Source organism: Musa acuminata, chromosome BXJ1-9, assembly GCF_036884655.1.
Source record: "Musa acuminata AAA Group cultivar baxijiao chromosome BXJ1-9, Cavendish_Baxijiao_AAA, whole genome shotgun sequence".
NCBI lineage: Eukaryota > Viridiplantae > Streptophyta > Magnoliopsida > Zingiberales > Musaceae > Musa > Musa acuminata.
The window spans coordinates 6,614,307-6,642,269 of record NC_088335.1 but is presented as its reverse complement, the minus strand read 5'-3'; the positions used below and the strand labels follow the sequence as shown (position 1 = coordinate 6,642,269).

At 44.0% G+C, this 27,963-nt stretch overlaps 5 protein-coding genes and 1 non-coding gene across 11 annotated transcripts; 3 read left to right on the top strand and 3 right to left on the bottom strand.

Moving 5' to 3' along the window:
- Positions 1-587: 587 nt before the first annotated feature.
- Positions 588-5,544, bottom strand: LOC135592807 (actin-related protein 7-like). Of its 2 annotated transcripts, XM_065082476.1 has the most exons (8): positions 5,306-5,544; positions 4,963-5,178; positions 3,523-3,664; positions 2,329-2,573; positions 1,933-2,116; positions 1,205-1,272; positions 949-1,103; positions 588-790 (listed from the first exon to the last, which is right to left on the bottom strand). In XM_065082476.1, the coding sequence occupies exons 1-7, from the start codon at positions 5,381-5,383 to the stop codon at positions 951-953; spliced, it is 1,086 nt and encodes a 361-aa protein (XP_064938548.1). In that variant the 5' UTR covers positions 5,384-5,544; the 3' UTR covers positions 588-790; positions 949-950. The 2 variants fall into 2 exon arrangements, with proteins under 2 accessions (XP_064938548.1, XP_064938547.1); XM_065082475.1 differs by having other exon boundaries at positions 588-1,103.
- Positions 5,545-6,377: 833 nt separating this feature from the next.
- LOC135592821 (protein LOL2-like) lies at positions 6,378-10,113 on the top strand. Of its 5 annotated transcripts, none has more exons than XM_065082504.1 (7): positions 6,378-6,536; positions 7,025-7,149; positions 8,577-8,690; positions 9,275-9,393; positions 9,470-9,544; positions 9,637-9,708; positions 9,777-10,113. In XM_065082504.1, exons 2-7 carry the CDS (start codon positions 7,038-7,040, stop codon positions 9,816-9,818), a joined length of 534 nt encoding a protein of 177 aa, XP_064938576.1. In that variant the 5' UTR covers positions 6,378-6,536; positions 7,025-7,037; the 3' UTR covers positions 9,819-10,113. The 5 variants fall into 5 exon arrangements, 4 of the variants coding, with proteins under 4 accessions (XP_064938576.1, XP_064938574.1, XP_064938573.1 ...); XM_065082502.1 differs by having other exon boundaries at positions 9,470-9,547; XR_010479257.1 differs by having other exon boundaries at positions 9,492-9,708.
- A 1,496-nt stretch (positions 10,114-11,609) lies between these two features.
- Positions 11,610-12,640, top strand: LOC135594234 (cocosin 1-like). The gene is made up of 2 exons (XM_065084638.1): positions 11,610-12,164; positions 12,278-12,640. Exons 1-2 carry the CDS (start codon positions 11,837-11,839, stop codon positions 12,580-12,582), a joined length of 633 nt encoding a protein of 210 aa, XP_064940710.1. The 5' UTR covers positions 11,610-11,836; the 3' UTR covers positions 12,583-12,640.
- LOC135594502 (cocosin 1-like) lies at positions 12,637-13,673 on the top strand (the record flags this gene model as incomplete). The annotated part of the gene is made up of 2 exons (XM_065084875.1): positions 12,637-13,095; positions 13,185-13,673. Coding segments are annotated over 2 exons (858 nt in total), but the record flags the coding sequence as incomplete, so codon positions are not given.
- A 2,916-nt stretch (positions 13,674-16,589) lies between these two features.
- On the bottom strand, positions 16,590-16,682 carry LOC135594560 (small nucleolar RNA snoR114). The gene has a single exon (XR_010480112.1). It is a non-coding gene; the product is annotated as a small nucleolar RNA snoR114 (small nucleolar RNA).
- A 9,982-nt stretch (positions 16,683-26,664) lies between these two features.
- Positions 26,665-27,123, bottom strand: LOC135594500 (uncharacterized). Its single transcript, XM_065084874.1, has one exon. It carries the CDS (start codon positions 27,121-27,123, stop codon positions 26,665-26,667), a length of 459 nt encoding a protein of 152 aa, XP_064940946.1.
- Positions 27,124-27,963: the final 840 nt, after the last annotated feature.

The window sequence follows — 27,963 nt, the reverse complement described above, 5'->3', positions numbered from 1 at the left end:
GTGTCATATTGTAGCATTGTCCTGTATAATTATGTCTTCTTTGTCTTCATATACATACACATTTATTTATGACAAAAAATACTTTTAGTCTGTCCCCCTAGTCAATCTGGTGTCAAGATAGGGGTTAGAAGTTCAAGTCCTACTGTGAGAATCTAGCATGCATATTATATAATGTTTGAACGGAAGGAATAAATTAAAAAAAGTAATAAAGTTCATTTCTAATTTTCTTTAAGAACTTGAACATGCAGACCATTGAAATTATTCCCATATGATCAACGCACACAAAAACATAGAACTGGCCATCAATTTCTCCTAAAAGCAATGATAATTCATAATATCCCAACTATTTGGAGGTCAAAAGCTTTATACAAAACAATACAACCACTTATTTCTGTTTTAAAAAATAAGAGAATCAATGCATCATCGAAAAGTACAACGATAACAAAAATAAAAAAGATCCATGTTCATTAAATTTGACTGACATAATTTTCCATTGATTAACAGTAACCGAACACAACCCTTCATCTTTATCTTTTTCAATACGATCTTGGGAATTAAATCAACAAGAATAAACAAGCCAACAAAAATGCATCATCCAACAGTATGCAGATTAAATCAACAAAAATCAATGTGCAAACATAATACCTAGTCCATGCTAAATATTTGAGCATGTAACCCATTCCGGGTGATTAGTAGAATGTCGTACACTCATTCAGTCTCATAAGAGCAAGCCAAATCTTGAATGAGCTTTACCTTTTGGCACACAGTCATTTCCCATAAGATATTTTACCTGAAAGGAGGAAAACGGCATAAGAGAATCAGATGCTTGTCTCTACTTTCTAGAATTGCCAAAGTAATTGCGAAAACATAAGTGCTACAAATAGAATAATCATGATTAGCACGTATGCGGATTAGTAGATAGCAGCCTATACTATGCTGGCAATTTACAACTAGAAGCACTTCTTGTGAACAATTGCCGGTCCCGTCTCATCATAATCTCCCTTGGTGACATGCTGGTTTTGAGGGAAAACAACTTTAGCCAATATAGCACCACCCATCCAGGCTGAATTCTTGGATAAGTTCTCTGGCATGTATTCTGGTTGCTGAAAGAACAACAAAGGATTAGAAGAAGGTAGTCTGTCATGGAATTTTGAAATTTTGCCTCATTAAAGGTGGAAACAGAGAACAAAGGTGTAGCAGATACCTTAATAAGTGATGGTCGAATGGATGAAGAGCATAGATTAGCTTCCTTTTGGAACCGCTCTTCAAAACCTGAGGAAGTAAACATGTTAGCCTTTGTTCATTCTGAGGCAACTGGGCTTCATGATCACATGATAATTGGAGTATAAGTACCCTGACTCCAAGATAACACTCATAGGGCACTGCATGTTGCATTGGTAATGTTAGAGCTACAACTTCAGAATCAGTTCTCAAGTATAAAGAAAGGATGATGTAGAACATTTTAATTTATTTCTCACTTGAATAGATTACACTAGTTTAAGGGTTACTTTTTTTTATTTTTCTTTTCTTCTTATAATTGAGGAGTCTATAAAAAGAGGGAAAGAGATGGTAACGAAAATCATAGATAGATTGAATGAATTGAAGTTCTTTTCCCATATTATACATGTTGAGTCAAGCCACATTACTTTCACTGATGATATGATTAGGGTCACCCATGGACAAATAATTATTCTATTTGTAGTGCTTCTTGTGTCAAGACTAGAAGCACCGAAATTGTAAGAACAAAAAAGAAGGTTAAAAATGTTCTAATTTTCATTCTTCAATTATGTAGAATCAAGCATTTTGCAAGAATGAACAAAGAGAAATTTTGCAAGAATGGACAAGTTATCTGAAGAGCTACTATTACACCAATACTAATATCATGAGAAAAAAATTCCGAAAATAGAACATCCATAGAGTACAAATTCATACCAGACATAGATGCTGTACCACCACAAAGCATGGTATTTTCAAGTAGTTGACGAAGGTTCTCAGAAGAAACGCTTGAGATGCTGCGAACCAGCTGCTCAACTATCCCATACTCCTCTAAGCCCAAAATTGATGGTTGAAATAGAGCTTCCCCAACAATATAGCCCTCCCGTCCAATAGTTATAGTCTGCAAATACCTTTGTGAAAAACAACTTTAATGGAGAGAGACATTTATAGACAGGAGTATATGTAACCGTGCACACCATGCAACACATGACAAACACTACATGTGAAAACATAATCCTAAGGTGGGACGGAGAGAAAGGGGAGATAGTGAAGAAGATGAAACTTAAGGTGCAGATTCATGACAGTAAGATTGGAGATCAGCTAACAACAAACCTGACCATCAGGAAGGGTGTGCGTCTCTTTAGGCCATGTTCTTTGCGTCTCTTCAAAGGCAACTTGATCTTCTGCACACCGTGCATATTGCTCCTTCAACTTCTCAACCTCAGAAATGTCGATGTTCATTAAGGGATTGGATTTGCGAAGTTCTTGTGTTAGTAAGTTAGTCAAATCAATTCCCCCAATTTGAAACCTTTTTGAGGCTATGTGCTGAACAGCACCTTCACAAACTGGTGCAATATCTGTCAAAATCAGATGGAACATGTCAAAATAACTTTTGACATATGTACAGTTCTGTATAAAGAATTAATCAACTCCAGTAGATAGGCAGTACTATAAGATCTTATGAGCACAAACGACCCACCAAGTCTAGCAAGAAGACTTAAGACCTTTAATATGTAAAAAAAACATATAAAGAGTTGCTGCATCAGCTTAAAAGTGAGGAATCTATAACAAGACTTCCAAACTCTACTCAGCCATTTAAGAGGCCTCACTACAAAAATACCTAATGTATTTCAAGATTGAAAAGAAATAAAGAGGGAAAAACATTTCAGTCTTCTCCAATTATCATTTCATGTGTATTGAGAAGTTAGGCCAAGATTGAAAAGACCCCACCAATGCTGGATATGGGATGGGCAATATGCAGATTTATCCATGCAAAGCGAGTAGTTCCATGATCTAAATCATAACACGCATGTTGGAATGGAGTAGGCACAGCACTGAACAAATGTCCACTCTAACAGTCTCTAAAGTGTTATAAAGAAGGAAACACATCTTTCTATAAATTGTTACTTCAGATCAAGTTATCCCAGCGGAAAAGACATGTCCAGTAATAGTTTGAGATCAACCTATATGATGATAAATTTTGGAACACTGGGTATTGAAACTTCTTCGCTAAGACGATTTAGTCAATACAAACATCAATTAGCTAGAATCATTTTTCAAGTAGATAAATTATAACTACATTAATAAATTCATTAGAAGGTTAATTTAAACCAGAAAAATCTCCTAAGAATGGCCAATGCATGGAAGGCTCACATGTTCCTATATCTGAAACACGTTGGAATGATTATCAAAAGAATGGTTTGAAGTAGAGCAATGGCTAAAAAATTATTTCCTCATTTCATTGTTCTGGCATCAGTTTACTACACAATGAAGGTTAGTTATAATCTTATTGGCTAAAATGCATACCTATTTTCCCATGTCCAATGTCAACAGTGCATCCTGAGATACGTCCTACCGCATAGAGTGATAAAACTGCTTGTTCAGAGGCATAAAAGCCTGAAACATTGAACGTTTCAAACATTAGTTGCACTAGTTGTTCTCTTATAGCCTGCAAAATAGTAATACCAATAGGTACATGAGCAACAAACGTAGTGAAACCAAATAACCAGCCACTATATTTCGTAAGCCACATGTACGTAACAGATGAAGTCCTGTAGCAGAATGCACATCAAGAAAACTTTAGGTCATTGTTCAACAAATTGTGAACAGTAAAAGACAGGCACATCTTTATTACAAATTACAAAACATATTTCTTGTTTTTCCTTTGACAACAAAATCCTGTTTATATTAAGTGGGTAAAAGAGCAGCATAAGCAAAGTGAACACATAAATGAATTCACATATTGGAATAACATATATTCATAAGAAAGTTTGTATATGGCTATTCATCATCCAATTAGATTCCATCTATATTGTTCTGTTTTCTAGCTTTGCACTTACTATCCTGATTTTAAAACATAGTTCGTGTATTGATTTAAATATTCCGACATACTTTGTCTAAAAACCGTTCCATACTGTAACAATAACAAACAACGCTGTACTGGTGACTCTAACCCGACCCAATCTAAAAAATTCATCAATGCAAACACAGTTCACAGGTTTGTTTCAGCTTTAGGAAATTTCCAACAGACCAGAACTAGTTCAATTATTATAATTTAAAACCGAACTGTACAAACCATATAAAAGAAACTGAAGCCAAAATAAGGTTGTTCAGTTTAGTTGGGTTTATTTTAGTCAGTCTCCAATGTACCTTATATCTTTTAGATAATATGCTATATAAAACCATGAGAGAAATGAATTATGTTGCACTCATTATTATAGAATATATATTCAACACATCACACAATATACCTACCACATTGATGAAATTGGAATATACCACTTTTACCTATTTTATTCAATATTATTTGTGCAGTTTGGTTCAGTTTAACCATTTTCTAAACCAAAAAAGAGAATCAAACCAACAACTTGTCAGTCTCGGCTAAGCAAAACAGATCAAGCCCATCACCAAAGAGCTACCTAACAGAACCTTATGGGTCGATTCATTCGGGGTTTTTGGTTTGACTATTTCGTTTGCACTTCCTTTATTAGTTTTCTAATTGCATATATATACACCAAGAAAGATTGTTTTGGCAAAGCTGTCTCTTTTTTTTTTTTTTTTTGAAAGAGAGAAAATCTAAAATATTTGAATACAAAAATGAAAATGCATTATATGCAGAAGGGTTCAAACCAGTCAATTAAATCACCATGGCATTTGCCATTAGCTGCTCTATAATCAGCGAACAAGGATAGTGAAAAGCATCAGTTTTTCTTTCAAGGACGGCGCAGAATGATCGCACTCACGGACCTTCGGTGTGAAGAGTGGCTCGGCAAACAGAATCTGCCCTTCCTCGCCGACCTCCCATCCAAGGTCGGTGTAAAGAACATGGCGAAGCAAGTCTTCCATCGCATCCCAGTCTCTGATGAATCCCCTCACCACCGGATCCACTGTCACCTCCTCAATCATAGACGCGTCACCCCCGTCTCCATCCTCCACCACGCGCTTCATCTTGGTCGGCATTATCTGTTAAAATTCGCGAAGCAGAGGGTAAAACAAGCAACGATCCTCAAGAAAGACCTACTGAAAGCCGCTAACAAGAACGAATCAGAGTTCATGATAAAGAGGGTTTTCTCGTTCATTTTTCTGTTACCAAGGCGGGATCTTGATCGGGTGAAGCGAAGCCAGCTTTAAGGAGCTTCGATCCGGCGTCGACCACCACTGCCTCCATGGATGGAGAAGAGGCGGAGCGCGGGAAATCCCAAACTCTGAGCCTGTTCGAAGCGTATCGATCTCAGCAGCGAAACCCTAAAGTCCTTAGCAGGGCTCCGACGTCTGTGAAACGCGCCCTCCCGGTGGCCCTGCGAGCCCGTTTCCCCTTGACGCTGTATTAATTGTACGAATCATTTTATATATATATCCTTGACAAGTTAGCGAATGGCATCTTTACCCTGTCAAAGCATCTGATGCTATGATCATTAAGTGACTTGTGTTAACGCTAGGATCATCAATTGTTAGTGAGACAGCAAATTGTTCTTGCCAACGATGAGTTGATATCTTATCATCGTAGGTCAAAAGGTTCAGCTAAGAAATTGGTTAGACATGTCATTTGATTGCCTGCATGTCAAAAATCTCAATAAATTAACTTATGAAAATTTGTTATAATGCTTGGAATATCAAAGATAAAAAATTTATATATTTACATAGTTTTGTTTAATGATCAAATTGGAATAACAATAGGATAAGATTATATATATATATATATATATATATATATATATATTGATTTTCTTGTAGTAATGAAAACGGAGTGTCAAATTTATTTATTTTTTATGTTTTCCAAATGTTACATTGTTGATGAATACGAATGTAATTGATATATTGAGAATAAATATAATATATACCACTATTAATGATACATGCTAATAAATTTTTAAAAATATATTACAGTCTAATACATCTAAAATATTATTTAATGCTTTCACAAAAAAATAAAAGATCAATAATAATTTATAAAATATATAAATATTTTTTTTGAATTATAGTGACATTTGAATTTTTGAGAGTTTCTTTTTGGTTTAGAATATATATATATATATATATATATATATATATATATATATATATATATAAGATGGGCTCTACATTATGGGCCGTATTGGCCCGGCCCAATGAATACCAAAACTGTTCGCTGTCGTCGTCTTTCCGTCTCCATCAACGCGTACGAAAACGAGGAGAGATAAATCTGCGTCGGCTCCGTCTCTCCCACGAAATCCTCCCCATTCCACGCGCGGAAGAATTCCTGGTGCGTTCTAAACCGATCAAAGAAGGCGACACATTGATTTGCTGATTTTCCGGCGATCGCTTCTCTCCGTTGGGGCCAGGTGCTTCGATGATTCTTCTTCTTTGTTTTGGTTCGTGTTTTGTCATCCTGTCCTGCAAAGGATTTAGGGTTTTTCTTGCGTTTAGTTACTCTGCGTTGCTTAAGCGCGCGGAATCCAGTCGGATTTGATAATCCGCGGAATTCGGCAGATAATCTTAGCTTTATCCGTTTGGTTGTTTCAGGAAAAGGAAAAACAGATGTTTTTGCTCGTTTTTAGCTCGGAGGAAGATTTTCGCGTCTTTTTCTATTATGTTCTTCTAAAAATTATGTTTTTACGTATCATGTGGGAGAAAAGAAAAACTCTCTCTAGTCCAGATTTTATCCGCCAATGTATGTGATAAGATATTTGATGCTATGAAAAGTTTCTAATTTAGCATATTCTTATGATGATTTGTATTGGTAGAATTCTGTTAGCAAATTATTGTTTTTGGATGAATGACTTCCTTTTGCAATTGTATAATGTAACTGTATATGATACTGTTGGATTAGATACAGTTCAGCTATGCAGAGTCAACTTGTTTGCAGCGGTTGCAGGAGCATTCTTCTTTACCCGAGGGGAGCCACCGACGTGCGTTGTGCAATATGCAGCACAATAACTGCAGCTGCCTCTCCAGGTACCTCTTTTACATCTTTGGATTCTACTAATTATCGTCAAATGTTGATTGTTGTGAATTTCTGTCTTAAATGAGGCCTGATTGTTTCTGAAGTATAGTCATGTTACTTTTTTGGATATATATTGGCATTAAATATCTTAGGTGGTTTTCTGTGAAATTGGGTGTCTATTACTTTCTGTGCATTCAAAAAGTGTTCCTGTTATCATGTGTATCTTTATCTATGAGCACCAGTACTTTATCAATATGAATTACCTGAGAGACTCTTTTGAATAACTTAGTCTATAGCTTGTCATAACAATCTTTGATTGTTAAAAATTCAAATGGCTTATAAATGAGAAACGGAATAATTGTAAGTTTCACTAGGATGTTGTTATTGCATTATTGGTGGCCTCATGGGTTGTTTAAGTCGTCAGTGGAATTGAATTACTGATAGAGAATCCTTGTGCTTAGTCGGTGAACTAAGTCATTTTGAACATCACCTAGGTAACCAATAACGAAATGGATGCTTATCAAATATGGAGATTCACGGATATTTCTTATTTTATTTTTTTGTAATTTGTTTTCGTTTTTCTTTTTTGAAGTATTGAGATGGTTAGGCGGAAAACTCAGATTTTTGTCTTTCAATTTGCATATTTTCCTCTCATTTAAGATATGTAGGTTCTTTGTGGGTTCTTGAAGTCAAGCGTGTGGTTACTTATACCACTTATTACCCACCTTTAACATGTACATGTTAACCAAACTGCGTAGCTATTGCTGAGTTGGGACACCGTGGACATGTTAACCAAACTACACAGGTAATGCTTGGTTGGGACATCATTGTTATTATTGACTACTGAGAATGGTCATTAATGTAGTGTTAACAAGTTTCAACTTGCTTAACTGGAAGAAGAAGCTTGCCAAATCTAGATGATTGTCCACAACTTCTTAGGAAATGCAGACTCTATGCATTGTTCTAGCATTAGAATGGAACTCTTTCTGGTTTGGTTTTTGTCCAGCTAATGTGGTCCCAAGCTAAGAGGATTTTAATCTGTAACGGGGAAAATTGAAGTCATGTAAATTTTCTTCTCTGGATAGGGCTCAATTATATCTGCTTCTGTTGTTAGTCAGACAGGAACCTTTGGCCCTTTTCCTGTCTGATCAATTCCGGAGAGTTTCTTTGATGTGATGAAATATATTCCGATCTTTTAAGTCCATATATATGTACCTGTGATATGTTTTCTCTGGCTGCAATACAACCTACACAATCTTCTCTGGAACAAACATTTTTTCTCTAGAGGAATTGTTATTCCCTCCAACCTGGCCTTATTACATATTGTTGATTGCAACTATTAAGACATCTGAGAACAATTATCATTCTTTTCTGACTTAAACAGATGTATTTTTTAATTTTATTTGGCTTTGTAAAGTTTGGATAATGAAATTTGCAGGAATGGAGATGGCTCAGCTTGTGTGTGGAGGTTGTCGAACATTGTTGATGTACTCTCGTGGTGCTACAAGCGTAAGGTGCTCCTGTTGTAACACAATCAATATCACAGGAGCAGGTATCCATTATTATTTTCTATAATTAATTGTTGTGAAAGTTCACTATGCAATTTGATACAGCTTAAAATAGTCACACAGTAGTTCTTTAATGCTTGTGTTGTTTAACATGAGATGCAATGTTCTTCTAGTACATTTATTGCTTCATGCTGTTCATATCATCCATTCTTGCATCATAATCTGAGAACAATTGACCGTACATGTCAGTTGTTCTGCATCTTACATGGTGCAGGATAAACTGAGAAAAATGAAACTAAAATAGGGAGAAAAATTGATCAAAGAGAGGAACATGAAGACGTCATTGTCCCAGGTAAAACCAATATGTCATACATGGTATATATCACAGCTGTGTATTCTTCATTGATGTACAAAAACATGGATTAAGTCTGATTGTATAATCCATGATATCTGTGCATTATCAGATGTGTTCTTATATTTCGTAGTTAAATGGACTATATTCTTACTGACAAATTTCTAGGATCATTATAATACAAACCACAAATACGAAACTGTCAGTGTTAACGATAAAAAGAGACATTGCTGCTTTTTGATCTTGAATTAGTTCTTTTATTCTGATGGAATGCAGCGATGCCAGCGAATCAGGTTGCTCATGTGAACTGTGGCCAATGTCATACAAGGCTGATGTACCCTTATGGAGCACCATCTGTCAAATGTGCAATTTGCCAGTATATTACAAACGTTGGGGTATAATTTTTTGTTTTTCTCTTTTGCTTTTAATTCACCATCTTCTTGTAATGATTTACTTTACCTATTATCGAAGATGCCTAATACGAGAGTTCCAGGCCCTGCTGCACACAGGCCTAATGAGAGTGCTCCTGTCCTGCCATCAACTTCGGTTGTATGCTCAAATTCCAAAGTCTTTTTTCGGTTGACCAAGTTTATTCATGTTGACATTATGCCTTTTCTGTTTTCTTTTGGGTTATGTAGCACTCTTCTCAACCATCAAACATGACTGTAGTTGTTGAGAATCCGATGTCACTGAATGAGAGCGGCAAACTGGTAAGCGTTGATGTTCCATTTTGTCTGAGTTCAGCTGTATTGAAATTTTTATAATGTTTATGATGTAGGTGAGCAATGTTGTGGTTGGAGTTAACAAAGGAAAGAAATGACATCAGGCCAGTTGCAGAGGTCACCTTGGTTGGTATGCAAGTCAAATGAGGATCAAGTCTCTCCTTCCTGGGGATCAGAGTTTTACTGGTGATCACACTATGCCAGGGAACTGCATTCTTTTTGTTTTGTGCATGATAATGGAATTTGATGTAGTTCCATTTTTCTTGGAATACCTACTATTTAATGTACATTTCTCATTGGAAGTTCATGTTAATGAAGCTTTAAAATGGATCTGGAAATGTGCTGGCCAGGTCAAAATTTAGGAATAAGTGTATTTTTACATTGATTTGGGAACCTTGTGATTGTTGTTGGATTGCGAACAGATTAAGAAGATTGTGCCTCACTGGGATCCAGCTTCTGTGATCTATGGTTAGAGGGTCACTCAGTTTTGCGGCCTACCCATTTGCAACATCTTGATGATTGTATGCTTTTGGTAACTATTTATTTCCTTGGAGAACTTTCGGAATTTAGAGCAGGAATAAAGAAAGCAATGGTTGCAGGACCTCAATCTACCTTGAATGTTAGGAAAATCTAACGACTGTAATCTGTGTGTGGTTTGTTACTCTCAGAATTTTGACAATAAATTGGTGCCTCCTCAGTGTTTCATACTTCCAATTCTGTTGATTTAGATGAAAAAAGTATCAGAAGGGATTGGTTAGATCTTTGATGTAAAAATGGATGAGGTTAGGTATTTGTGAACCAAATATATATATATATATATATATATATATATATATATACTTATTTATTTTTTCTTGGTATAACGTTGGGAATTTTTTATGTTTAAAATAAGGTAAAATCATCTCTATGGTTGAGAACAACAGTTTGTGTATTGTATTATAAATTAAGTCTACATAATTAAAAAGATGTGATGATTTACTTCAAAAAAAATGAGCAATTAAAAATAGTGAATATTTGACACGATTGGATACAAAAAGGAATGATGATTTACTGATTTACTGAAAAAAAAAGAGCAATTAAAAATAGTGATTAATAGACACAATTGGATATAAAAAAATATTATACAAAAATAAATAAATAAAACTCAAATACACCTGTATTATCTAATAGATATCAAATGGTTGTGATAGACAAAAGGCTTCAACTCTTGACCTCAGGATCACAAATAATCCATTACATCTATGCCATCACCTCATTATTATATGATTAGTATGCTATTTCATAATTAAATTCAATAAGTAACTTAAAAAATAAATAAAATAGACACAATTGGATAGAAAAATCATTAGGCAAAAAAGAACAAAGCTCGGATGAGCCTATGTCATCTTATAAATATCAAGCGATTGTGATGGATCCAAATCTATCATCAAACAATAAATATCTTTATTGTTTTATTTTATTTAATAGGGTGAGACTAATATGCAAGCCAACTATGCAACCAACCAATTATCGTATAATTAGTATACTGCTTCAGAGGGCATACTGTTTTCTATTGCCTACAGAAGAAGTTGGCGTTCAGCTGCTTCGAGTGATCTCAGTGATGTGGGTGTCACCTGTTCGACATATCAACCTACATCTGAGTTTGTAGTAGATGGTTTAACTGTAAACGAATGGATTGTCGAGGCCTTAATGACAGTATTTCTGATCTCAGATCAATCATTAATATTGAATAGCTAAGCAATAAACTAATGAGAAATAGATTAAACGAAAGGTTCCACTAATCATTTCCACATTTTGGTTGCTTAGAAAGAGCATAGCGTCATCAACAACACTATGAAGCATAGAAACCAAGTAAGATATCTCTGCTGCACATTTTCTTCGCAGCATGCAGTTGGCCTCTCAACCGAAATCGTCCCCTTCCTACCAAACCCATGCATCTGTGCTTCCCTTTCAAACCAGTCGTTTGCATGCGGCGACACGAGAACCCATGCGAAGCCTCGTGACCTCCCAACCAAACTCCACACAACCCTCTATATGAACCCATTATAAATGCCCTCCCACATCTGCACTTCCCCTTCACCACTCTCTCCCCGTTCCTACTGCAGAACACTAAGGCATGGCAACCTCCATTCTCCTCTCTTTCTCTCTTTGCTTGCTCCTCCTCTGCCACAACTCTCGAGCGCAGCTTGGCTTGGGCCAGCAAGGAATAGGGGAATCGTGCGAACGCCCCCTCGGCTTTGTGAGCCAATGCCGAATCGAGAGGCTTAGCGCCCTTGAGGCCACCCGGCGTGTGTCCTCTGAAGCCGGCTTCACGGAGTACTTTGACCAGTACAATGAGCAGCTCCAGTGTGCGGGTGTGGCTGTGCATCGTCGTACCATCCAACCGAGAGGCCTTCTGTTGCCATCCTTTTCTAGTGCACCACGCCTCGTCTACATCATGCAAGGTTCGTTCATGCACGTTCATCGTGCTCTTCGAAGATATTGATTCCATTCCATGGCATTAGTTATAAGGATATATTTTGTGTAAAAGCTCCAAGATGATCCATGGTGAATGCAGGAAGGGGTATCATTGGAACCGTGATCCCTGGCTGCCCAGAGACGTTCCAATCCTTCCAGCAAACCGAACAGCAGTGGGAGCAGGCGACAGGTGAATGCCAGAGGTTCCGTGATGAGCACCAGAGGATCCACTACTTCCGTGAGGGGGACATCATCGCGTTGCCCGCTGGAGTTTCTTATTGGGGCTACAACAATGGCGAAGTAGCTGTCGTCGCGATTACCACCTTCGACACAAGCAGCAGCGCCAATCAATTGGATCGCCAGCATAGGGTGAGCCTTAATGAATCCATCCATCTAATTTTCTGACGCAACACAGTTTTCAAGGTAATTTAATTGAGAAATATATGATGCTAGGAATTTCTACTTGCTGGGAGGGAGAGACTAGTCGAGCAAGGTTCCCAAATAGAAGTGAGATTACAGCAGATAAAGGGAAACAACCTGCTCAGCGGTTTTGAGCTCGATCCACTGGCAGAGGCACTCGGTGTCGACAGGGAATTAGTGAGAAAAATCCAGAATCCCGACGACAGGAGGGGTGAGATAGTCCTTGTCGCGAGTGGGCTTCAGGTGCTACAAGCATCACGGCAGAGTGAGCAGCTGGTACGAGAAAGAGAGGTGAGACAAGAATGCCAAGAGGGAAGGGGATGTCAATCTAATGTATTAGAGGCTTTCTGCACCATGAAGATAAGGCAGAACATTGGAGACCCCTTGCGTGCTGACTACTTCAATCCGCGCGCTGGAAGGATCACCACCCTCAACAGCCAGAAGCTCCCGATTCTAAGATTCGTTCAAATGAGTGCCGTGAGGGCACTTCTCCGCCCGGTATGATAAAAGCGTTATCTATGATCATCAACCGTCCATCTATGGTCTCAAAAATTTTGATCAAATATGATGATCATGTGTGCTTGCAGAATGCCATAGTGTCGCCACATTGGAATGTCAATGCTCACAGCATAATGTACGCCTTGAGAGGATGCAGCCGGGTGCAGGTGGTGGGACATCGAGGCCGAACCGTCTTCAATGGCGAGCTCCGTCAGGGTCAACTACTGGTAGTTCCGCAGTACTACGCGGTGACGATTCAGGCACAACGTGAGAGCTTCGAATGGGTCTCCGTCAAGACCAACGACAACGCCATAGTCAACCATTTCGCGGGGAAGACATCGGCTCTCCGTGGCACGCCGGTGGAGGTGTTGATGAACTCATACCGCATCTCCAGAGAAGAGGCCATGCAGCTAAAGTTTAACCGTGGAAATGAATTGGCCCTCTTCGCTCCCAAGATCGAGAGGGAAGCGATCAGAACTTCGGTGTAATGTAATGAAGAGTGTGGCTAGAGGCGAATAAGGCTGGGGTTCGATGGATAGAAACCTTGGAACATGACTGGTTTGAAGGGAATAAACGTTGTGGGCGACAAAGATGATGCATTAGATGTGTGTCGTATCAGCTCTCAACTCAAATAAATAACGTTCCATGTTTGGAGCTTTCTTTCTTCTTTGCGTGTTTCTTTGTTCCTTCTCAGTATGGTAATTTGATTATATAGTTTTTTCAACAAAAAAAATATTTACGGTTAAAAAACTGTAAAATAAAATGGACCCTCTTACAACTCTAAACATCTTTTCCAAAAATGGATATATATATATATATATATATATATATATATATATATATATATATATATATATATATATATATAGTATCAGGTAAAATGAGCTAAATACCCTCTAAAGAACAGCACTTCCCTGTTTGGCTGATGATTTTTGAGAAATTTTTACCATCATATTCTTTTTATTTTTATTTTTTTATATTCGCTCTCTACCGTTGTGGTGTTTTTGAGAAATGTCTATATACACCTTTTATTATTTATTGTATGATATCTAGTTTCATATCGGATAGGAGAGAAAGATCGAGAAAAAAGTTTTTACATTTACCTATCGAATCTTCTTGTATAGTATCAAACTTGTTGCTAAATCGAGAAGCTTATCCAAGTGGAGAAGAAATAGAAAGCTAAACATTGATCGACTAGAGCATGACATGTCATGAACATTGATCTACGAGTCATCCCAAGTCATATGAGTAAAGGCTTTGACATCTGTGTTAGCAATTTAAGATGAATGAGTCGTATTGATTTAATAGCATCATGGAATCTCATTATATATGTAGATTTAATGGAATATGATAAGTTGATGGCTAGTTTATAGGACTATATAATCTGTCACATATCAGATTTATCCTAATATGTCTTTTACACTTTACTACGTAAGAAAATAAAGAGATGTGGGGAACTCATTTACAAACAAAGGAATGTGGAAAGACTGACTATTGAAGAAGCAGACTAATATACTATTTTGTAATATGCAAATCAACTATCGCCCCATTATGATATGAGTAGTATTATTTTTTCATCATTAACTTGAATAATTAATTTGAGAAAATAATTAATATAAAAATAAAATATAAATACACAATTGGATCAAAAAATATATTATATATTATATAATAAAGCTCGAATGAACCCATATCATCTCATCTGATGGATATATGATGATTGTGATGTACCCAAATCTATCATATTTGTTGTAAATATATATTCATTGTTTTATTTTATTGAATGAATGGGGGTGATAGATAGAGGTTTGAAAAAATCATTAGACAAATAAAGCTTAGAGGGGCCCATATCAGATATATTTCATCATATGATAATGATGGATATAAATCTGTCACAGTTGGTCACAGATATATCTTCGTTACTTTACTTTGTTTTATTGAATGAGGTGGGAGAGGCTCAAACTCTTGACCTTAGAATCTTACCTCAGCTATAAACAAGCGTTGACCTTGGGATCGTACCGTAATAGCAAACTATGCCATCACACCAGTTAATGAATAAATGTACATGGCTGATGAGTTAGCATGGTTTGATCTATGGGTTGATATTGAGAGCCTCCTATTGATTAAGCAGGATGACGAGATGGTCGTGCCCTCGGGAAGGGGTGCTTATCGTTATTTGTTGACCTCCGGGCCGGTTGATAGCTTGCCCTTGCACGCCGGACAAAAATCCCCGAGTTGCGGTGCTCACGACTCATGTGGTCGTTCGCTTGCAAAAACGGCCCTCGTCGGGTGATCCCCAACTTTGGCCCCTCCGACGAGCAAGTCGGTAGTGGATTAAATTACTTTCTTTTTCGCTCCTCCTTTGGTCGGATATCAACCAGGGGCTTTTATATTATTGTGCGAGGGTTGATTGTGCATCGATTCGACCGCTGACCCTCGAGGGATGGGACGACGCTTCTAACCGGTCGTCGTCTCGGGGCATGCAAAGCGGCATCAGACGGCATCGCCCCGAGCACTCAGGACGAGACGTGTCACACAACGTCTCGGTATGAATTCTGACTTGGCGTGTGACCTCGGATTTTGACTTGGTGCGTGACATCGGTTGTGACTTGGCATGTGACATCGGCTATAACGCGTCGGAGACCCAAAATATGCATTAATACCAATATCATTTGATTTGTATGATGTTTCATAATTAACTATAATAACCAACTTAAAAAATAATTAATTCAAAAAATAAATATTACACATAATTGGATAGAGAAAACCATTATTAAAAAAAAAAAAGCTTGAACGTGCTCATGTCATCTGATAGGATAGTATGTGCTAGCCAATTGTGTCACCTCCCCATTATTATACTATTTTTATCATTAACATTAATAATTAATTTAAAAATAAATAATAAACACAATTGGGTAGAAAAAAATCATTAGGCAAACAAAATAAAACTCAACTATACCCATGTCATGTGATAGACATAAAACGATTGTGATGATCTCAAATCTATCACATTTGGTATATATTTATCTTATTATTTTATTTTTTTGAACGATAGATATCAAACGATTGTTATATTTTATTTATCTCATTTTATTTAGAATCACCAATCAACTATGAGACCTATGCATTAACCAACTACACCACCACCCCATTATTATATGATTTGTATAATATTTCATAATTAATTTTATTAACTAACTTAAAAAATGATTAATATAAAAATAAATATACCACATAATTGGTTAACTATTATGCAAAAAAAAAAAGCTTGGATATACCCATGTCATGGGATGACACAAGAGGCTCAAACTCTCGATCTCATGATCACCAATCAACCAAGAGACCTATGCGTTAACCAACTATGCCACCACCCCATTCTTATATGATTTATATACTGTTTTCTAATTAACTTTAATAACTTACTTGAAAAATAATTAATATAAAAATAAATATAACACACAATTGGATTAAAAAAACTATTACGCAAAAAGAAAAAGCTCAAATGCATTCAAATCATCTTATAGATATCATACGATTATGATGGACCCAAATACATCATATTTGGTGCATATTTATCTTCATTACCTTTTTTTATTGGATAGACCCAAATCTATCACATTTGGTATATATTTATCTTCATTTCTTTATTTTATTGAATGGGATGACAAAAGGCTTAAACCTTCGATCTCATGCTCACCAATCAATTATGAGACCTACTCATTAACCAACTACACCACCACCCCATTATTATACGATTTGTACACTGTTTCCTAATTAACTTTAATAACATACTTGAGAAAATAATTAATATAAAAATAAATATAATACATAATTAGATAAAAATTATTATGTAAAAAAAAATAAAGCTCAGATGCTCCCATGTCATCCGATAGATATTAGATGATTATGATGGACCTAAATCTATCACATTTGGTGTATATTTATCTTCATTGTCTTATTTTATTGAATGGGGTGATAAAGGCTCAAACTCTTAGGATAACTAATCACAGACCTACGCGATAATCATCTACACCACCACCACATTATTATATAATTTATATATTTATTCTTAATTAACTTTAATAACTAACTTGAGAAAATGATTAATATAAAATAAATATAACACTAAGTTGGATAAAAAAAAATTGTTATGCAAAAAAGAATAAAGCTCACTCAAATCTATATTTATCTTCATTGCTTTATTTTATTGAATGGGGTGACAAAAGCTCGAAATCTCAGGATCAAATATCAATTATGAGACTAAGCCACCATCCCATTATTGTACAATTAATATATTATTTTGTAATTAATTTTAATAACTAATTTAAAAATAAAAATAAAAGACAATTGGGTAGAAAAAATAATTCGTTAAAAACAAAAAAAAAAACTCAAATGTGCTCATCTCATCGAATAGATAATAGATATTAGACGATTGTAATGGATTCAAATCTAACACGTTTGATGCATATTTATCTTGATTATTTTATTTTATTAATTGGAGTGAAATAGGCTCCAACTCTCAACCTCATTGGATGGTTAGTATATTCTTTCCTAGTTAACTTTGATAACTAGAAAATATGATTAATTTAAAAATAAATAATATTTAAAATTGGATAGGAAAAATCATTAGGCAAAAAGGAATAATGCTTGAACACGCCAATGTCATTTGATAGATATTAGACAATTGTGCCACCACCTCATTATTGTATGGTTAGTATATTTTTTGGTAGTTAACTTTGATAACTAACTTGAGAAAATAATTACTTTAAAAATAAATATAACACACAGTTGGTTAAAAAACACTCAAAGGCACAAATATATTTTTTATTTATTTTATTAAATATGGTGAGAGAGTATCAAACTCTCGATCTTAGGATCACACATCAACTATAAGACTTGCGTACTAACCAACTATCCAACCACCTTATTATATTATAATTATTATACTATTTAATAGGTAAAGGATCACACATCAACTATAAGACTTACGGGTAGAAAGAACCATTAGTCACGAAAGTAAGGCTCCGATGCATCCGTGTGATTTGATCGATATCAAACGGTTGTGATAAACTGAAATGTATTATATTTGGCACGGATATATCTTTGTTGTTTTATTTTAATGAATGGGGTAAGAGAAGTTTGATCATACATCTGTTACGGTAAGTAACTTTTTAGGGCTGGTTCAGCGCTCCAAATGACTCGAATCAGACGTGACTCCCTTTGAAGTCCCGGGGCGGTGGATGCGGGGGATCTCGCTGGAAAATTCCACATTGTCGAGCAGGCTTAACAGCGGTCGGGTGCCTGCACACAGGTCGGGTCGGTAGCTCGGCCCGACCCCTCCGACGATCAAGTCAGTGGGGAGAAGTATAGTATTGAGAGATCGATTCCCTTCCCCCCCTTCGGTTAGGAGCCGGGGGGTATTTATACAAGGGGTTTGATGTTACCTGATGGGCCATCCTGCAGGAGGAGGGCCGTACCTCTGATGGCGTCTATCGTCGTCGCGGGCGTTGCGCGGAGAGCCGAGCTTCGGTAGGGTGAGGGGAGCGTCGGTCAGCCGAGGGGGTTGGGTACGGTGGGTGTGGGCGTATGTCGTGTCGTCATTAACGTTCGTTCTGGGGCAGTGTGTCGCATAGGGTGTTCGACGTGGGGGGATGTATTACGTCAAATCCGGGGTGTTATGTCAGGTCAGTTTTTTACCCCTATCATATGCCCCATCCGAAAGGAGCTATGCGTCGGTTTTGCATGTGGGGAGTCCGATGCATGGCTTCCTGCTCCAGGCGTGCTGTTCGTGTGGGTCTGAGAGGCGCGCCGTAGACGGATCAGTCGCGTGAATACTTCTTGAGCAGCGCTAGGCCGAGACACGCAACTCTATCGGGAGGCCGAGCAGGGTTGGACTCGGGGCCAATAGAGCCGATGAGGATCGAGAGCCGAGGACCGAGGAGCACAACGCAGGTGGGGTGACCGCGCAGGTGTGGCTCGGGATGGCGTAAAGCCGAGGGCCGAGGAGCACAACGCAGGCGGGGTGACCGCGCAGGTGTGGCTCGGAATACCGTAAAGCCGAGGGTCGAGGAGCACAACGCAGGCGGGGTGATCGCGCAGTTGTGGCTCGGGATGTCGTAAAGCCGAGGGCCGAGGAGCACAACGCAGGCGGGGTGACCGCAGGTGTGGCTCGGGATGACGTAAAGCCGAGGGCCGAGGAGCACAACGTAGGCGGGGTGACCGCGCAGGTGTGGCTCGGGATGACGTAAAGCCGAGGGCCGAGTAACACGACCAAGTGGGCAGGACGCGAGGAGGCGGCCTCGGGCACCACACAGCTGAGGAACACGGCAGGTGGTTGGGCCGCGCCGCGATGAGTCTCGGCAGAGATTCGACCGAGGCGCTTGGTGCAGGTAGGCTATAACCGAGGTGATGGACTCGGGCGTAACACGACCGAGGCGATACTTGGCTTTTGATCAGTGTTTGGTCGTTTTGACCGTTGTGCGAACGCGGGCAGCCGGGTTGCCTTTTGCCTGGGGGAAGATCAAAGGGCCACGCCTTTTGGGCGTCGTCGGTTTTCGAGGTTGATATGATTAGGGGCTTCGTACTTCGCACTGCGCTGTGATTAAGAGCCGTGCCAGCCGAAGTTATGGCGATGTGGCTTTTGCGTCTTCGCAGCACATCTCAGGAGGGGAAGGGTCGCCGCTTCGGCGGTAAACAAGCTATAAATAGCGCTCCGTCGATCTTTTCCACTTCCTAGTACCTGCATTCGCTTCAACCCCCTCTTTGGGTGACTTAGCCTAGCACTCTTCAGCCGCCCTGCCTTCCCAAAAGCTCGGTAAGGATGGCTTCCCCTCCGCAGGACAGCGACGCCTGCCGCCGCTGCTCCCGCTAGCGAAACCCCCCCCCCCCCCCCCACACAGGGGCGGCCGCCCGGCGGGATAGCACCGCCTGCGGAGGCAACGGCGCCCGCGGGGGAGCCCACCTCAGCGGCAGCGTCGCCAGCGGGCGTGCCGCCTACAGGCGAGGGCAGTGCCCTCGCCCCGCCGCACAGGCCGCCGCCAGCAGGGTGGCGGCGGCGGCGGCAGCAGTAGCAAAGGATAGTAGGGCATTAGGGTTTTTCTGGAAAAAGATAGTTTTACCCCCTCGGAATTTGAGAAATTTCAGTTTCTGTCTTTTGTCCAAATTACAAAAATACCCTTATGAATTGAGAAATTCCCTACATGTCTCTGATTTCAGAAAAATATTAATTAATTAAAAGGTTTAGTTGATTATTATTTTTATTATTATCTAGTAGTCCTACATGATGATGATTATTTATCAATGTGATGTATGATGTGTGGCCGGATGATCATGGACCGTGTGATGTGTGTACTTGTGATTATTATTATTGAGGTCTGCGAGCCTCCATTATATTTCTCGTTTATTGTCGGGCCTGCGTGCCTATGATTAAGTTGTAATCACATGAGAAGGCGCAGCGGGAGCTTGGATGCGATAGCGGGACCCACTAGACGGACGATCGTGATGCATGGAGATGCATCAAGATGTTGACGAAATCGACGAGGACGAGATGGACGATCACAGGGCATGGAGATGCACCGTTGCACACCAAAGCCCTTGAATCGCTGATGTGGCCGCACGACCTCGACTCCACCGTGAGCGAGTCGTCGCTGGACCTCCTTCGGGACCGTTATGGTATCCCGACGGAGTTCACGCTCCTTGCCCCTGAGCCGGGGCAACGGGCGTATGATCCCATTCCTAGGGGCTTTGCCCTAACCGTAGATACCTTCGAAGCCGGACTACGCCTACCGTTCCACCCGGTCATAACCTCCTGTGTCGCGTGGTGGTGCATTTCTCCTTCTCATATGACACCGAATTCTTGGCGCTACCTGGTGGCGTTCCTCGGAGAATGCTACTACGCCCGAATCACCCCGAGTTGGTCCCTTTTTCTTTCCGGTTTTCGCCTGTCCAGGGGGTCGGGGGGCTATTACTTGTCCGCCCCACCTGGTTTCCGGGTCAGCGGGGCTCCTTCCAACAACAAGGGGTGGAAGGAGCGCTTCTTCTATGTCTGCCATCCGGAGAGTTGGAGCTTCGGGCTCCGGTAGGCGGCGCACGCAGTTGATAACACTGCCCCGTCCTTGGATGAGGGGGAGCTCCGAGCCCTTCGAAGATTGAAGGAGATCCTCCCGTCTTCCAGAGTCATCCGAAAGATGACCGAGGCGTGGTTGGTCGAGGCGGGCTTGAGCCCGGTACCTCGAGGTATGCCTCGAGAAGGTGACGGTCGGCCCTAATGTTTTATTTTCCTCTTTCGGGGTGCTCACCGAGGCCGATGTGTTTTCGCAGAGATGGTGAACCTTGCTGCGGTGCGCGGAGGACGTGCCCCGTCCGCAGTATCTCCACGGCGTCAGGTCGGCCTGGGCGCCGACACAAGAGAGGCGCCAATGGAGCTCGAGGATGCCCGCCCTCGGAAGAAGGCCAAGGTCAGTGCTTCGAAGAAACCGACTCCCCCGTGGGCTCAGGAGAGCGTGGGGGCGGCGGAGTTGGGCTCGCACGACAGGCGACGGCGAGGTCGGGGCGAGGCAGGCCCGAGCAACGAGGCGGGGAAGGCGTCGCGGGAGCCCTCGATCCGGGACTTGTGCCGTCTGCCCGTAGGGCCGCCGAACGACTTCTACCAAGCACGCCTGATGGGCGAGCTTTCCGAAGGCCAACCCTCTGAACCTCGGGGGGCTACTTTTACGCAGGACCAGCGTCGGTCGGTCGCCTGTTTCTTTCCTGTTTTCACGTGAACCTCGGGGGGCTATTTTTAAAATACGCAGGAAGGCCAACCCTCTGAAGATCCAACTCTCCGAATGGCAGACATAAAAGAAGCGCTCCTTCCACCCCTTGTTGCTGGAAGGAGCCCCGCTGACCCGGAAACCAGGTCGGGCGGACAAGTAATAGCCCCCCGACCCCCTGGACAGGCGAAAACAAGAAAGAAAAAGGGATCGGCTCGGGGTGATTCGGGCGTAGTAGCATTCCCCGAGGAACGCCACCAGGTAGCGCCAAGAATTCGGTGCCATCTAAGAAGGAGAAATGCGCCACCACGCTTCACAGGAGGTTATGACCGGGTGGAACGGTAGGCGTAGTCCGGCTTCGAAGGCATCTACGGTTAGGGGTAGTCCGGCTTCGAAGGCATCTACGGTTCGGGTCCGGAAGGCGGGGATCTCCCTGGGGGCGCTCCTCGGGGTCACCCCGCCTGCGTTGTGCTCCTCGGCCCTCGGCTTTATGCCATCCCGAGCCACACTTGCGTGGTCACCCCGCCTGCGTTGTGCTCCTCGTCCCTCGGCTTTACGCCATCCCGAGCCACACCTGCGCGGTCACCCCGCCTGCGTTGTGCTCCTCGGCTCTCGGCTTTACGCCATCCCGAGTCACACCTGCGCGGTCACCCCGCCTGCGTTGTGCTCCTCGGCCCTCGGCTCTCGATCCTCATCGGCTCTATTGGTCCTGAGTCCAACCCTGCTCGGCCTCCCGATAGAGTTACGTGTCTCGGCCTAGCGCTGCTCAAGAAGCGTTCACGCGACCGATCCGTCTACGGCGCGCCTCTCAGACCCACACGAACAGCACGCCTGGAGCAGGAAGCCATGCATCAGACTCCCCATATGCAAAACCGACGCATAGCTCCTTTCGGATGGGGCATATGATAGGAGTAAAAAACTGACATGACATAACACCCCGGATTTGACGTAATACATCCCCCCACGTCGAACACCCTGTGCGGCACACTGCCCCAGAACGAACGTTAATGACGACACGACATACGCCCACACCCACCGTACCCAACCCCCTCGGCTGAACGACCCTCTCCTCACCCTGCCGAAGCTCGGCTCTCCGTGCAACGCCCGCGATGACGACAGACGCCATCAGAGGTACGACCCTCCTCCTGTAGGATGGCCCATCAGGTAACATCAAACCCCTTGTATAAATACCCCCCGGCTCCCAACCGAACGGGGGGGAGGGAATCGATCTCTCAATACTATACTTCTCCCCACTGACTTGATCGTCGGAGGGGTCGGGCCGAGCTACCGAGGCTGAGGTCGACGATCAAGTTAGCGACCAGATACCTTACCGCCGGGAGGTAAGTTCAAGTTAGCGACCAGCTACCTTACGCCGAGGCCGAGCTATGTCCAAGGGCCCGCTTCCTCGCTCATTCGGGTCCGGAAGGCGGTGATCTCCCTGGGGGCGCTCCTCTGGGTCTCCCGGCGGCCATGCACGACGGTTCAGGTCGGTTGCTCGGGTCGGCTGATCGGTTCGGCTGGTCGGGTCGGGAGGAAGCTCCGCCACAGCGCCGGGAAGAGACGACTCCGTCTCGCACCTGCACACAGGTCGGGCCGGGGGCTCGGCCCGATTCTGTTACGGTAAGTAACTTTTTTAGCCGTGGCCTCGGGGGCCGACGCGGCTCGGTTCGGGTCCGGAAGGCGGCACAGCTTCGGCGGGGTGCCGCTAAGGGCTCCAAATGTAGCCTGGGGATACTTGGACAACCCCGAAGATCACTTTCCCAACCGGAGCTGCTGAGCGACCCGACCACGACGACGCCTTGGTAATATCGGCCAGGGTAGCCAACGCGCAAATGAGGAGAATCATGGACGACACAGGAAGCTCGGCCGACATACTCTACTTCGGTGCCTTCTAGAAGCTGGGCCTGGCCAGGGAAAATTTAAGCCCAATCTGCTCGGCGCTCACCGGCTTCACGGGAGATTTAATATCGCCCCTGGGAGCCATTACCTTGGCTCTGACTGTATGGACCCCGCCGAGATCGAAGACCGTAATGACCACTTTCCTGGTGGTCGACCTTCCCACCGCTTACAATGCCATACTCGGTCGACCGACCCTCAACAAGGTCAGAGCCGTCGTCTCGACCTACTACCGGACCGTCAAATTCCCGATTCGCGAGGGGGTCGGGGAAGTCACCGGAAGCCCCCGAGATTACAGGCGCTGCTACCTTACCTCCGTCTCATTAGGCAAGAGAACTAGGGCCGAGGCGCCCCTGGAAGATCCGCGGGAAGCGAAGAAACTGGCTCCTCACCCCGAGCCGAGGGGATCAACTGTTGATGTTCCTTTGCAGGAAGCGCGGCCGAACCAAACGGTTAGGGTCGGATCGGAACTACCCGAACGGGAACAGGAACAACTCGTCGGTCTTCTGCGGGAAAATGCCGACATCTTCGCCTGGTCCCCATCGGACATGCGGGGGGTCGACCCAGAGGTCGCAGAGCATCATCTCAATATCCCACCTGACGCTCGCCCAGTAAAGCAAAAGCCCCGGTGCCACGCCCCTGACCGACAACGCGCCATACAAGAGGAGGTGGACCGACTCTTACCGGCATGCTTCATAGAAGAAGACAAGTATCCCCAGTGGTTTTCCAATGTAGTTCTCGTGAAAAAACACAATGGAAGCTGGAGGATGTGCGTTGACTACACCAATCTCAATAGTGCGTGTCCTAAAGACTGCTATCCCCTTCCGAAGATCGACCAGCTAGTCGACGCGACGGTAGAGCACGCACGCCTCTCTTTCATGGACGCCTATTCAGGGTACAACCAGATCAGGATGGCGCCCGAAGACAGAAAACATACGGCTTTCCTCACCGATCAAGGGATATACTTCTACAAGGTCATGCCGTTCGGGTTAAAAAAATGCCGAGGCCACATACCAGAGGACGGTAAACAAGATGTTTGCCCACCAAATCGGCTGAAACATGGAAGTCTACGTGGACGACATGATTGTGAAAAGTCGAGAGGCCGGAACGCACCTTGCCGACCTGGCCGAGTCCTTCGCCACGCTGCGCAAGTTCGGCATGCGGCTCAACCCCACAAAGTGCACTTTCGGCGTCACCTCCGAGAAGTTCCTAGGATTCATTGTACACCAGAGAGGAATCGACGCTGATCCGGAGAAGGTACAGGCAATAATTGATATGCAGTCCCCCCGGACGGTTAAGGACCTGCAGCGATTCAACGGAAGACTTGTCTCCCTGTCCCGCTTCCTCGCCCGATCGGGCGATCGCTGGTTTTCATTCTTCAAGGCGCTCAAAAACCCGAAGAATTTCCAATGGACATCGGAATGCGAGGAGGCTTTAAAGCAGCACCTGGCCAGCCTCGCTCGGCTCGCCTCTGTCTCCCCCAGCGAGAAGCTGGGACTCTACCTAGCAGCCTCCCCGCATGCGGTCAGCTCCGTCCTTATCAAGGAAAGCTCCGGCCCGCAACTCCCAATCTACTACGTCAGCCACGTCCTGAGTGAACCTGAAGGGAGCTACCCGCCGATAGAAAAACTCGCACTCGCCCTGGTGCTCTCGGCTCGCAAGTTGCGCCCTTACTTCCAGGCGCACCCGGTGGAAGTCATCACCGACCAGCCTCTCCGACAGGTCTTAACAAAATTCGATGTTGCAGGTCGGCTCCTCCGATGGGCGGTGGAGCTCAGTGAACATGATATCAGTTACGTACCCAGGACCGCCATGAAGGCCCAGGCGGTCATGGCATTCAACTAAGGTTCAGCTCGGTGGCCCCCCCTCAGACGAACGGGTTGGCCGAGGTAACCAACCGGTCCATCTTGGATGGCCTAAAAAGAAGAGTGTTTGCGGCCCGATCGACCTGGACGGACGAGCTCCCCAGTGTGTTATGGTCGCTGCGCACCACTCCCAAGACTGCGACCGGAGAATCCCTATACAGCTTGACGTTCGGAACCGATGCCATCCTACCACCCGAGATGGCTATCGCCACGCTTCGGACGAGGAGCTACGACGAGGAAGCCTCGAACCAGGGACTTCGCGCCAGCCTCGACATGCTCGAGGAGCGACGCGCCGACGCGCACCTAAAGGCCCTCTCTCACCAGAGAGCCGTCGCCAGGGTCTACAACAGAAAGGTACAACCCCGGCCGATCAAGTTAGGCGATCTAGTCCTACGAAGGGCCGAGGTCAGCGACCCGACCCGAACGAGGGGGAAGCTAGCCCCCAAGTGGGAGGGATCATATCGGGTCACCGGCGTGGTCCGACTGGGTACGGTTGTCCAATGTAGCTACTGAGCGTTGGCTAATGTTCCGTGATCGTTCGGGTACGGTTGTCCAAGTAAGTGAATCTGAGGGCGCTAGACTACTTCACAAAGTGGGTACGGTTGTCCAAGTAAGGGAATCTCGGGCTCGGGCTCGTGTCCCGAGGCTTCGTCGGGAGCAGACCGGGCGTACGCCTTCCTGCCCGACATGGAACTTCCTCCGGATGCGGGGCCTCCGGCTATGACATCGATGTGTTGCTCGATAGGGCCCTTCGGGCGAGGTGACTGCTCCTTGTTTGGCCGGAGGTACTGGCCGAGATGACCTCTGAGGATGAGCTCCTCGATTTGTCTCTTCAACTCGTAGCACTGCTCAGTGTCGTGCTCATGTTGTCGATGGAATCGGTAATACTTTGAACGGTCTGCGAGCTCCCGCGGGTTCTTCATCGGGTGAGGGTCCCTGAGCAGCCCCTTCCCTCTCTCGTGTAGGAATATTTCAGTCCGGGAAGAATTCAAGGCGGGAAGAGGAGGCCTCGGGTCAGGTCTGTCCAACTTTCGCCGGGAGGTGGTAGATTGTTGCTGTCAGGGTGGTTCTGACTTGACCTTTTTGTGCTCCTCCCGCTTTCCAACCATCCAGGTTTCCGCTGCGATAAACTGATTGGCACGTTGGAGCATCTCGGGGACCGCGACGGGGGGCCGCTCCACGAGTGACCAGAAGAACCTGGAAGGTCGCAGGCTAGTCATGAAGGCCTGGATCAAGAGAGAGGGGTGAGCATCCGATAATCCACGGATTTGTGTTGTAAATCGATTCACAAATTGGGAGAGGGGCTCGTCCTCCTTCTGGTTGAGCCCCAAGAGCAACGCCATGGATGGCTTTGGTCGGGCGTATGCCAGAAAGTTAAGCTCGAAATCCTTGGCGAGCTGGTCGAAGGAGGCGATGGTCCCTGGCTTCAGGCCGTTGTACCACGCGCGGGCTGGTCCCTGCAGAGTCGTCGGGAACGCCCTGCACATCAGGACGTCTGAAGTCCCGAATAGCGCCATATGGGCCCAAAAAGCAGCCACGTGATCCGCCGGGTCGGCTGCGCCGTCATACGCATCCAGTGAGGGGAGGCGGAAGTGCGGCGGGATCGCCTAGTCCTATATCTTGGGGATGAACGGAGATCCTTGGTGTCCGTTCGTCCCGAGCTCTCCCTTTGACTTACGAACTTCCTGTTGTACCTCGTCAAGCCTTTGACTGACGAGGCGCAGCTGAGCTCATAGAGCGTTCGTCGAATCGGCAGTCAGAGCCTCATGTTCGGGACGGCTCACCGTGTCCTCTGCTTCCCGACTCCCAGGACGAGTTGTGGGGTTTCGAGGCGAGCCAGGAAGCTCTGGGAGTGGCACGTGGGTCCGGGCGAGGGGCTCCTGTTGCTGCGAAGGCGGCGCCGCATGCGGAGAGGTTCGCTGGGAGATGATAGTCTGCACCATGCTTGTCAAAGCTCGGACCTGGTGGGCGAGGTCATGAAAGGCCTCGGGTGACACTTGCGACGGGTCGACGGGTGCACCGCTGGGGGGCGACAAGCCCGGGTCGTTGAACAGTCGCCAGTAGCGTTCTGATACCGCCGCGGGGCGTTCGTCGTGGGTCTCGTCACGCCGTTCCCCTAAGGCGGGGAGCTCCGCATTTGAGGATCTGCCGAGGTGGATTCGCTGGTCGCCTGACATTTGGATGCCCGCCCTCCTTCTAGCGCCAATCTGTTACGGTAAGTAACTTTTTAGCCGTGACTTCGGGGTCGACGCGACTGGTTCAGGGCTCCAAATGACTTGGATCAGACGTGACTCCCTTTGAAGTCCCGGGGCGACGGATGCGGGGGATCTCGCTGGGAAATTCCACCTTGTCGAGCA